The 12,399-nt window shown below is 52.4% G+C and overlaps 1 protein-coding gene across 5 annotated transcripts in view; it reads right to left on the bottom strand.

Moving 5' to 3' along the window:
- TMEM164 (transmembrane protein 164) overlaps window positions 1-9,559 on the bottom strand; it is a 184,868-nt gene extending 175,309 nt beyond the window's left edge. The window contains exons 1-2 of one of the 5 annotated variants that reach the window (XM_047765867.1): window positions 8,697-8,821; window positions 7,304-7,974 (exon numbers count right to left, since the gene is read on the bottom strand). In XM_047765867.1, coding sequence (XP_047621823.1) covers window positions 7,304-7,693 — 390 coding nt within the window. In that variant the 5' untranslated portion in view covers window positions 7,694-7,974; window positions 8,697-8,821. Of the gene's footprint in view, window positions 1-7,303; window positions 7,975-8,293; window positions 8,404-8,696; window positions 8,822-9,430 lie in introns of those variants that run through there. The other 4 variants (XM_047765865.1, XM_047765866.1, XM_047765868.1 and 1 more) reach the window with 4 other exon arrangements.
- Window positions 9,560-12,399: the final 2,840 nt, after the last annotated feature.

The following is a 12,399-nucleotide window of genomic DNA, read 5'->3' as shown; positions in this document are numbered from 1 at the left end:
GATCAAACCTGCCTCTTCATGGATGCTAGTCAGATTCGTTTTCCACCAAGCCACGATGAGACCTCCCTATCTCATACTTTAGCCACTAGGTAATGTCTCTCGAAGTGGGGTCCAGTGCTCACGGGCATCAGACCCACTCGGGAGCTTGTAATAGGTGCAGATTCCCGCCCTCATCCTCCAGGCCCTAGACCAACTCAGACTCCCTGAGTAGAAAACTAAGTATCTGCATTAGAACAGGCTTCCAAGGGAAACTTCCACAAAGAAAAGTCCAAGAATCACTGCTCTCCACACCCACAGTCACTTCAGGTCCACTCAGCCAGTTACTGGCAGAAGATGCTCTCAATTTAGCAAAAGATATGAAAGACCATGGACGTGTTAATGAACTCGGTGGGGGGGGGGAAATGCTTTCACAATGTTTGTATGTGTACATCAAATCACATTGTGGACTTTTTTTGTCTTTTTGTCTTTTTAGGGCCACACCTGCGGCATATGGAGGTTCCCAGGCGAAGGGTCCAATCGGAGCTACAGCTGCCGACCTACACCACAGCCCATGGCAATGCCGGATCCTTAACCCACTGAGCAAGGCCAGGGATTGAACCCACAACCTCATGGTTCCTAGTTGGATTCGTTTCCGTTGAGCCACGATGGGAACACCACGTTGTGCACACTTCAAATATCCTACAATTCTCTTGTCAATTATACTTCGTAAAGATGAAAAAAGTAAAAAAAAAAAGAAGATATGAAAGAACAGAAGTTGAGAAGCCTGGCTCTTCTTTCTTGCAGAGGGTATTTCAATGAGGCAGGATGACAGCGAGATACCCATTGAAAAAACACGAAAGGGGAGAAAGACATTCTAATAACATTCTTTTTAATGTGTCCGATATTAAAGAAGGAAAAGAAGAAAGCAGACCTTGCCAGATGTCTAACCAAGGGGTTTAAGACCAAGATCCAACAGCATAATTTCCTCATTGCCGTGAAAGAGGGCAGATACTATGGGCAGACAGTGGGCTACAGTTCCTAATAACCAGCTCTTTGTGATGGAAATTCAACAAAAAGATGTATGAGCTGGAGGTGAAACCACCTCTCTCCTCTGGTGATTTCAAAAAAAAAAAAAAAAAAAAAAAAACCAGGAGATTCTCTTAATGGGCACAGGAGACCTAGGAACAGGGCTCAGAGACCTCAAGGGAACAGAGAGGCACCAGCGGGCAAAAGAAAAAAAAGAGAAGAAAAAATTCAGCTCTGTCGGTCAGTCAGTCAGCCAGCATGATCCAGGCACACATTGAACAATTAGTGTGCACGCACAGTATTGTATTAAGCTCTGTAGGGAGTTATAGAGAAAAAAAAAAAACACGCCACTCCTGTCCTTAAAGGAAAGTGTCCACACTAATGATAGAGAATGAATGAACACATAAAAACAAGCAACCCCGTCGAACACTCACAGAATTACCCCTACATGAACACAAAGGTGTAGGTCAAAGAGTGGAACATTCTGCAGAGTGTTCAGAGGGTTGGGAAAGCAGGACAAAAGCTGTTACTGGAATGAGTGGAATGACTGTGGAGTCAAGGTCATCTGGAAAGTTTCAGAGGAGAATCATCTTCAGGAGCTACAGACGGAGGAACTCACGACAGATCCCGGGAAGAGAGCAACGAAGGAGGCACACCCATGGCAAAGGGACAACATCTAGGGAGCCTGCGGGTCACCCCCTGAGCCAAAGCCAGCCGCATACTGTTACCTAACAGCAAGCTGCACGCTGCGTTGCTTTAACAGGTGCCTGGCCAGAAAAGGCTGGGAAGGCATCTTTCCCCTCTGCTGGGTATGGGCTGGACCTCTGGTCACAGCATCCAGTGGTACAGGCTGTATGTGAGAAGGGTGTGCAGGTATGGGCAAGGATCCAGAGAAAAGCAGCAGAAATGATTAGAGGAATGGATTCTGAAAGCTGTCAAGAAAGGTGACAAGGAGTTGAGGTTTGTCGGTTTCTGAGTCTGAGGTGAACAATCTATTGGTCATCTGCCAGCTCTGGTCAGCTGTGCTCAGCTTCTGTTTAAGTGACCACAGAGTTACTGCAGAGGATGAAAATGCTCTGGTTCCCTGTGGCACGGTTCATGGAGAAGATGGAGACAGGAAAAGGTTAAATCATTTGCTCAGGTTCTCTAGTAAGCCACTAGGCAAAACTAGCATCCTCTTTTTAAATCCCAGGGCTGTCTGTGGATTGTTTAATCCACCAATCCACGCCACTTCTCTTTCTGATGGACGCCCCCCCAAAAAAGACTGTAACAACGAAAGATGGAAAAATTCTCTGCAAATTTCCTTGGGGGGCAAAAAGAAGACAAACCAAAAAGGAATGTCATGCCTCACTGCTGAGGCCCATATAAACATCATCCCCCTGGTGGCCCCCTGGACTGATGACACAGTCCATCTGAAAAGGCGTCAGCAGATGGCTGGATCCCTCATTGTACCCACTACTCACCGACGTCAATCGCAAGCAGGAGCAGTTATCAGGGCTCCAGACAACAGATGGGGATGAGGAGGTGTGGTTGGGCTGAAGTCAAGGAGGCGGGGGCCAAAAAGCCTAGTTCTCCCATCTCTCAGGTTTTCTCTAAAACAAATCCATCACAGAGCAAATGGAGTTGCAAAAGGTGTCACAAAAAACTCAGGATCCTTGTGAATCTGTGCCATGCCACACTTCCAGCGAAGGGGAAGGAAGAAAACAAACAGGGAACCAAAAGCAGGCTAGCCACACTTGGCGGAAATCAGCCTTCTAAGATATTGTAAAGACAGAGAAATCAAACAGCAACGGCAACTCTGAAAACGAATGGGGGCTCACTCGCTATTACAGGCTAATAACCAGAGGTTTGGGGCTCCGGGTTAACAGTATCAATTACTTTGCCAAATGCGCAACCGAGATCCAGCCTGCCTTAGGCAGAGACGCACAGAGGGCTAAAAGGCATGCATCGTGCCCCTCGAAGTTCAGTGCCCAAGCAGGAGATATTCACAGACACAGACAGAACCAATCGGCAGTGGCCAATTAGACATCCAAAATTTGATCTTTTTCGTTAAGTTCCCAAGTCAGAGACAATATTAAAACTGGACGTTAAGGGGATAAAAAGGCCAGCAATCTAAGACTACTGGTCTTTATGGACATGATCAAAGTATCTGGCATTTTAAACCTTCTGCTAAGAAATTGTAGATTTTAGGACTTAATAGCTATGAGAATCTCTTCCTGCTAAAGCCCCGATTCCCACTGTGGCAGGTCGGTTCTAAAGCCGCCTCTGCCACTGACTTGCAGGGTGATTTGGGGGGTAAATAGCAAAAAGTGAGTACATTCACTCATTCCCTGTCACCCATACCTACCAAAATAATACGCACGAGGAGACCAGCCATGCTTGAAAAAATACTTATCGGTGCAAGCACCCACTGATACCCAGCAAGTGGGTTAACAGTGGTGGGTTAACCCTGGTGCTTGCTGATCCCGAGACTCCTCAAGCATCACCGACTTGAGTTGAGATAGCAAGAAAGCCAACGGTAGGAATACTAATCAAGAACGGAGCCCGGGAGTTCCCATCGTGGCTCAGAAGTTAACGAATATGACTAGGAACCACGAGGTTGCGGGTTCAATCCCTGGCCTCGCTCAGTGGGTTGAGGATCCGGCGTTGCCGTGAGCTCTGGTGTGGGTCGCAGACGTGGCTCGGATCCCACGTGGCTGTGGCTGTGGTGTAGGCTGGCGGCTACAGCTCCGATTCGACCCCTAGCCTGGGAACCTCCATGTGCTGTAGGTGCAGCCCTAGAAAGACAAAAAAAAAAAAAAAAAAAAGGAGCCGGAGCACAGACGGAAGAACTGCCCTTTCCTTACGCTTCTAAAGCCGGCGGTCACCCAAAGGCAGTATGGCTCTGACGAGGGTCTGTGTATCCAGGCCTTGGGAATAAACTGTTTACAGACTGAATAATGGGAGGGAAGGAGACTAACCAATGTCCCTCCAACTCTTCCATTCGCTAGCCTAAAGCAATACTATCCTTGTTACAAACGTACACTGACTGTGAGGAACAAGGCCCTTCCATAAAGCCATAATTGAGTCATGCAGTTGAGAGACACACAGCAGCAATGTCTCTGCTAAACTCCTGCTTTCTTTTCAGCTAATGTCTCCCTTTCCTTATCAGGACTTCTGACCTCCACAGAATTTACTGCGTAATATAGCCTAACTCAGCTAATTCACTTGCCAAAGCTTTTCTTTGTACTCGACACATCTCCCCTTTGCAATACACACAGTCACAGGGAACATTTTAACATCTCCCTCTCCGGCCCGAGCTTATCTAGCGTAACCCAGAGGAGATAAAGCATGTGAAAAGTGTCTTATAAACAGTTAAGAGCTAGATAAATGTAGAGTATTACTAACCGTACTTACTATCATTAGTCATTGCTGTAACCAAGTCAGAAAACTGTTCCCAGCCATCTGTTATTAAGATTTCTTTTAAGGACTCACAGCAATTTTTAAAAACCCATATACCTCCTCGCTTCCCAGGAAGAGCCATAGGTAAGGTATGGAATGCTGGGTTCATCGGAGGCTAGGTCTCCCAGTAGGCCAGACATTACTCTTTAAATGACACAAAGCAGGAGTTCCCTGGTGGCAGAGTTAAGGAACTGGCATTAAGAACTGGTGTTGTCACTGCACTGGCTCAGGTCGCTGCTGCGGCACAAGTTTGATCCCTGGCCCAGGAATTTCCATATGCCATGGGTGTGGCAAAAAAAAAAAAAAAAAGGCACAAAGCAATGATTTAGGAGTAAATGACAAAGGAGTACAATGCTGCTTGGCCTCAAGAATTCCTCGGCATGACTCTATTCTTCGGCGCCACCTTCTAGCTTCAGAGTTTAAGCTAAGCACACAGGCCAAGAGAAAAAGCACAGGTGACAGGAGTCAGTTCAGAGTCCCCCAAACATCCATCTCTCTGCAGCCGTCAGCCTCCAAGTGCCAACAACATCTATACATGCCCCTAAGGGTGGACCTGGTCAGGTTTACTTTACTGCAAAGACATGGGGAGCAAAAGATCCAAGGATGAAAAAAGATGAACAAGGCCACCGGAAATCAGTAAGGAGGTCAAAAGCATTTCTAGACAAGCTCTCTGTGGCTCTTCTCCCCACCCCACCCCACCCCCCACCCCCACCCCCCACCAGTACTTAACGGAGAAAAGAATCACAGAACATAGGTTGTCAAGAGCTAGGAATACCACTCTGCCTCATTTTGCAGCTGGGCAAACTGAGACCCAGGAAAAGTACTTTTCCCAAAGTCACCCAACTAATTAATGCCAGAACGAAGTCTCCAGAGTCTTCTAAAAGCCTCTAAAAACCTTTCCACTAGGAACCATGGTGCTGCCAGATTTGACGTCATCACCCCAGCAGCAGCCTCAGTCAGGCTGAATTTAGTTCTTTGTTGACCTTCTAGACATGCGGTTGTCAGAGGCCTCAAGACCCCTTTGTAGAAGAGGCACCCTCTGACCCTCACCACCTGCCATCCAAAAAAAGCACTCCTGTCCCAAGAGCCTCACACAGCAGTGGCTGAGATGCGTTGTTTCCTTTCATTAACAAAAAGCCCATTCATGACAAAAAAAAAAAAAGAAAAAAAGAGGACAGGCTCAAATTTACACAGAAGGTCTCACTGGGAGAGCCCTGGGCTTCCTGTGAATGGCATCGCTTCCTAAGAGGCCCTCTTAAAAAATGCTACCCACTCCTAGTTCTCATGTGGCGCAGAGGGGTACGGAGTGGGCATTGCCGCAGCTGTTGGCACAGGTCACAACTGCGACTCGGGTTCGATCCCTGGCCTGGAACGTCCAACATCCACATGCTTCGTGTGTGGCAAAAAAAAAAAAAAAAAAAAAACTGCCACACACTCCAGACCTGCTGGACGCTTATAGCCATTCCGTCCATAGGAACTTCTTTATTCCAAAGCTATCTATCTATACCTCCTTGCCACATCTGCAAGACTGGGCTTGTGGCCATAGGGCACATTTTACAGATTGGGAAACTGACGCCAAAGAACTTGCCATCAGAGAGGAGTTCCTAGAACAGAGCTCGCAAGCATCCCCACCACAAGGAGGCGGCGCCCTGCTGATCAGCATCGGCCTCCCCACAGAGCCGGCCCTGCCATTCCGCTGACAGCTCGCAATCCCAAAGAGGGTGGGTTAGCTTTCCAAACCCGAAAGCGAATTCATCTTTTGGCCGCAGGCAAGCGACCTCCCATCTCCGGGCCCCTCCAGGCCTGTGAAATGGAGATCACCTCCACCTCCTGCCCTACACCGGGGTCCGGCTCAAATCACCTGAGAATAACCTACAAATATAAAAGCAACAAGGAGGCTCGTGACAGGCTGCAAAACTGTCCCTGAATAAAACACACCAGGTTTTCCACGGTCGGAAATTTTCAAAAGATTGTTTCTCCCCCTTTCTCCTCTTCCTCCTCCTCCACGATTTTATAGTTTTAGAATATCTCTCTGCACAGGCTGAGTACAGAAAGGCAGTCTCGCTCTTGGTCCTCACCCAGTTTATTTTTATGTATCTGGCAACTTTCCTTTTCAATCTCATTTGTTTTTCTTAGCACTGCTAATGGGAGGTAAAGAAATCCGCTCTCTGGGCACCCCTGGACCATGTCCTGGGGAGATTTCAGTGGGAAGATGGGAGAGGTTTGCAGGAAATAAATACCCTCTCGCCACAGACAGAGAAAAAAGTTGACGGGCCCGCCTGGGGTCTGTTTCAGAGTGCAGTGAGTCGGAGCTTGGCGCTGCTCCCACACCTCAGAACTCAAAGGCGGACCTCACCCTAAGAGCATGAACTCCCCAAGGAAAGAGTCCTTAAGAGAAACCTGTATTTCGCCAAAGTACCACAGTGGAGACTGGGAACCTTCTGTGACCACCTCCAGGAAAGAATGCCACTAGGCCGCTGGGAAATTAACTGTGGCAGAGGGGCCGGCGGGGGAGGGGGGGGGGGTGCCTGGGCCGTGGTCCCCAGATGTGACTGAGAAAGGGCACCTGGCTGGGGCCGGACTTCCTAGCTTCTGGAAGGCCAGGGCAGGCCTAGGAGGGGAGGGGCTGCCGGCCTCAGGGCCAGTCTTTCCTTGGGCTCACCTCCACTGGGGGGCTGGTGCAGAGGTGGTAGAAAGCCAGATCTAAAATCCGCACCGAAACAGCCCCTCGTTGGCAAATTATTTTTAAGGCTCCCACTTCCCACACGGATGAGGGGTTCTACACCGCCAAGGGTCCTGAGCACACAACTGACTCTGATGGCTGAGGCTGCCCCGGGGAAAAAGTCAACAGACTCACATGCATCATGGTGACCAGGTGACAGGGGTTGAGCAGGTAGATGACGGTCTTGGTGGCGAACTTAAAGCCCACCTCCACCCCGAAGGTCAGGCACAGGGCTACTAAGAGCAGATTCTTGCTCAGGCTCTCTTTGCCTTCCTCTGGCCGCTGGGTCACCTGCTCTGGCTGGCAGCCACGGCCACCCCTACCGTCCTCCTTCGTCTGCCTCAGGATGTGCCGCAGGGCCACCAGGATCTCCAACAGGGCCAGGGTCAGGACCACCACACTTTCCAGCAGCCGCTGCTGCCAAGAGAGGAAGGCAGCACAGTCGGGGCCCCCATTGCCTGCAAAGCTGGGGTCCACGCCCCCATAGAGCCAGTCCAGGAGACTTTGGTAGCTATACCGGGACATGATGCAAGGTGGTTCCCCGCGACCACCGTGCAGGAAGCAAGAGCGAGATGGAACACAAGCCCGGAGGGTGGCCCTGGTGGTGGGACATGTACGGAGGGCACACCCCCGCACCCGCACCCCCCTCTGGACACCGGGGCGCCGAGAGCAGGGGACGGGGAAGCTACACGCGAGGCCCGGGGCAAAGTGCTGGCTCTAACTTGTCCCCACGGCTGTCTGGGGAGCCCCCCGCGCTTCTCCAGTGGCCACCAACGAGGCAGGGTGGAAACGAGCCGTTGGCCAATCTAAAAGGAAGGAGAGGAAAAAAAAAAAAAAAAGGTCTCAAAGAGGCAATTGCATCGGGAATTACGAAGCGGGGAGGGGTAACTAGCGAGGGAGGAAAAGGGGAACAGGGGCAGTGGCGAAGCAAGCAGGGAGGGGTCAGGGGAAGTCGGAGGCCGGGAGGGTCAGAGCGAGGGCCGAGGGGACCCAGCAGCGCGGCGGGAGCGAACCGGGGGGCGACGGCGAAGGGACACGCGGAGGCCAGGAGGGGAGCTGGTGGGGCAGGGCAGGCGGGGAGGGCGACGGGGCTGGCGGGGGCGCCGGACTCCTCGTCTCACGCACTCGCCACAGGGGATCGCTTACTCCTGCAACCGCGTGTCCGTCTCTGCCCCCAGCGAGCAACTTCGCCGCCGACCGGCCCCTCCGAGCCAATTTAGAGCCGTCCCGGTCCAGCCTCCCGCCCCCGGGTACACCCCCGAGCCCCCAGCTCCACCCCCGGCCCCAGACGCCCGCCCTCCAGGCAGCACCTCCCCCAGCCCGCGGCCCGCCCGGGACCTGCCCCCCTCGCGCGGGCAGCGGCGGGAGGAAGCGGGGAGGGAGGGAGGGAGGGAAGGCGGGCGGGAGGCCGGGCCAGCCGGGGGCTGGGCTCCGGCCGGCCCGCTCCCTCCGCCCCGGCGCCGCATCCTCCCGCGCCTCCTGCCCGGCCCCGGGGACGGGCCGCCGCGCCCCTCGGGGCTCCACTCACCGGCAGCTCGGCCCGCGGCCCCGGCTCGGGCGCCCGCTCGGCTCCCCGCGCTCCCCGCGCCCCGGCTCTCGGCTCCCCCGGCGGCCGCAGCGGCCGCCGCACTCGGCTCCTCCTCCCGGTCTTCCTCCCCCTGCAGCAGCCGCGCTCGCTTCCTCCTTCTTCCCCTCCCTCTCTCTCCCCCTCGCCGCCGCCACCGCCTCCCCGCTCCCGTCCGGCTTGGCCCCGGGCCCCCCTCGCGCCCTCGAGCCGCGGCCACCCCGCCGCGCCTCCTCCCCTCTCTCCGGCCTCCCCCCCCCCCCCAACTCGCTCCCACCCTTCACACCTCCCACCCTCCCGCTTTTCTCCCCTCCCTCCCCCGGGCTCAGTCCCCGCCTCCTTCCCCTCCTCCCCGGCCTGCCTCGCGTTCTGCACTCGCCGAGCCAGCACGCGTGCACGGCCACCTTCCTGCACCACGGTCTACGGAATTCGCCTCCTCCGCGAAGCCGTTTTGACCGACTCCACCTCCTACGACCCGGTTCCCCAGGGCACGTCTTTGTACGCCCTGCACCTAGTAGGCGCTTAGCCGGCCCTCGCCAAGTTCTTGGGGGAATGGACGAGCCGTTGCTAGTGATGAGCGGCTGGGCAGGCTTGGCTTTGGGAGGTTTGTTGGGTGGGATCTTCTACTCCTCGCCTCTCCTCCGGTCCACTCGGAAAACAGCCGACTTGGGCAGGGCCAGGAAGGCATCTTCTCTCACCTTTCTAGACACAGCCGTACCCTCCACTCCAGTCCTAGGACGAGGCATCTTACTTTGCTAGGCTCTTCCCCTTCCAGCTCTGCTCCGGTGTTTCTCCCTCTAACCTCCGCCTGCCACACCTTCCAGCTCAACCGTACTGGAGCTGGAGGAAAAGAAGCTTCCCCTGACCTCTTTCCCTGCCCCCCTCCCTGCAACGGAGCAGCTGTTTCCCAACCTGCACTTGGCCAAGAGTCCTGCCTCTGAAAGGCCGGCCAGGACAGTGTGGGTGGGGGCCAAGAATTGGATAAGGGCTGCTGATTGAAACAGGGCCCCCCTTCCCTGCTGCCTTTTACCCGTAGACTGTGGTTTACTTTTCTTTGGGCAAGGAAACAGGAAAAAGACCTTTATAGAATCGACCTCGTGTTGATTTAATATTTATTGAAGACTCACAAAGAATTAGGAGAATATCCAGAAAAACATGGTTAGGCACCTTGCCTAGGAAACACTTTCTGGTATTGGCTGCAAGCCAGACTCAAAACATAAAATACAGTCTAATGTGTTATCAGGCTATTGTCCTCCCATCCTTTAAAAGTGTGGTTTTCCCCACAAGTAGAGCTGCAGAGCCAGGTAGCCTTGTCTAATTCCAAGCTTTGTACAGCACCTACCATAGGCCTGATGCTCTGCAAACGCTAATTAATAAAGAACAAGGACAAACAAGATTGATTCAGCGGCAGAGTCCTGTCGTGGCTCAGCAGAAATGAATTCCACTAGGAACCATGAGGTTGCGGGTTTGATCCCTGGCCTTGCTCAGTGGATTAAGGATCCTGCATTGCCGAGAGCTGTGGTGTAGGCCGAAGATGCAGCTTGGATCTGGCGTGGCTGTGGCGTAGGCCGGCAGCTGTAGCTCCAATTCGACCCCTAGCCTGGGAATCTCCATATGCCATGGGTGCAGCCCTAAAAAAAAAAAAAAAAAAAAATTTGGTTTAGCAGCTCACTCCACTGAATTCATTTTCCATAGGTGTTTTGTTAAATCTTCTGCAGCGTAACATTAAGGATAATAAAGCTGTGGAGCTCCTGGCATTGACTGCAGCCTGAGATCTTAGGTTCCTCTCTTCAAGGAAGGAGCAATGAGGTTATAACTCTCAGTAAAAGGCTTCCTTACCGCTGAACTTCCCTTGGGATTTTGGCCTGGAGGGTCCTGTGTTTGCAAAATGACCTTCTTTAGTAACCAGAGCCAGGCCAACTTCCTCACCTGAGGCACAAAATCCTCTCTTCCAAAAGTAGAATAAGCCAAGTGTTTGAACCACCCAGGATTCAATTCCTCTTACTTCCCAGTTGGGCAACTGACCTCTTTGGGGCCTCAGTTTCCATCTATCAGCTGAAGGGTCGTCAGTTATCTAGTATCTGATTCCTAGGATGATGCACATTTAAATGAGTTGAATTAGGTAGCACACTCTGTAGTGTCTGGTGCATATAAAGTGCTCAATAAATGCTCCCCGTTCTCCTCATCCAGTTCCACATCGGTGCAGGCAAGCCCGCACACGTGCAAACACTCTCACATTCAGTGCCTTCCCCCACATCTGCATAAACAAGCCTACCCAGGCTTCGGAGCCCACGTGAAATTGCACTCTCCGCAACCCCCACCCCCAGCTCCCAAGAGCTCTCTCCCTCCTCTGAACCTCAACAGCCGTTATTGCCTGCACTACTCATTTTATTCTGAATCACATACTGCCTTCCATTGTTCTCTCATTGTTAGTTCTGTCTCCCACACTCAGATCTTTGACAGCAGGGACGGGTCTTCATCTTTTCTAAACCCCCTCTCGGCACCTAGCAGAGTGGCAAACAATAAGGCACTCGGCAGAGACTAGGGGAATGTTGTCCCTCCCCATAGGTAAAAGGCAAATAAAAACTGAGCTGAAATGGTGGGTCGGATTTTGGAAACTCAAAAAAAGCTTCAGGCAGAGGTCCTGATCATTTCCTTGCTGGGACACAGGCCAAAGGCATCTTGTCTCCAAACAGTAACAAGAGCAAACGAACTCGGCTTTTTTTAAGTAGAAGCTTGAAGGGCAGTGAAAAGGGAACGTGGACAGTGGGGAAAGTCACCTCTGGGGAAAGGCATTTTTTTCCAGGCTTCCGTGTGCTCAGGTAAAATGGGGCGCGGGGGTGGGGGGCAGTGAACTAGAACTGTTTCTAAGCTGCCTGCTGGCTCTAGGAGTCCATGACTCCAGGAACTCAGCCTTCCTGCCTTTCATCCAAGTCAGGTTTGAACTGTAAGGCAGAAAGCTGATCTAACTGGCTAGGTGATCCGAGCCACCTCTCTGCCTGTTGAGACACTACCCTAAATTCTTTTGTCCAACGTCCCTTTCCAGCTGTGAACTCAGCTGACCTCCTCTGGAGGGCAAAGAGTCAGAAAGCATTACCTCTGTCATATCATGGACTAGCAGGCGCAGAAAGGTGAAGTGACTCGCCTAAGATCACACAGGTTTGTAGCAGAGCCAGTGCTAGAATCGGGGCTTCAACAAGCATGGGTCAGAGCAAGCTTGCTCACTGACTTGACCATCTTGACTTTTCTCCTCCTCCACTTTATGTTCTTTGAATCCACTCAGTCTAACCTGAAAATCAAAAGCATGCATGATCACCCATTAGCAAAAAACAGTGCATGATCCTCATAAGAAGTGCCGTCAGTCAAAATATGCTGCAGGTGTATGGAGGGGAATAAAGAAAGAAGCCGGAGTTCCCGTCGTGGCACAGTGGTTAACGAATCCGACTAGGAACCATGAGGTTGCGGGTTCGGTCCCTGCCCTCGCTCAGTGGGTTAAGGATCCGGCGTTGCCGTGAGCTGTGGTGTAGGTTGCAGACGCGGCTCGGATCCCGCGTTGCTGTGGCTCTGGCGTAGGCCGGTGGCTACAGCCCCAATTCAACCCCTAGCCTGGGAACCTCCATATGCCGCGGGAGCGGCCCAAGAAATAGCAACAACAACAACAATAACA

This window comes from Phacochoerus africanus, chromosome X (assembly GCF_016906955.1).
Source record: "Phacochoerus africanus isolate WHEZ1 chromosome X, ROS_Pafr_v1, whole genome shotgun sequence".
Lineage (NCBI taxonomy): Eukaryota > Metazoa > Chordata > Mammalia > Artiodactyla > Suidae > Phacochoerus > Phacochoerus africanus.
Note: the sequence above shows the minus strand (reverse complement) of the source record. Positions and strands in the feature narration are given on the sequence as shown.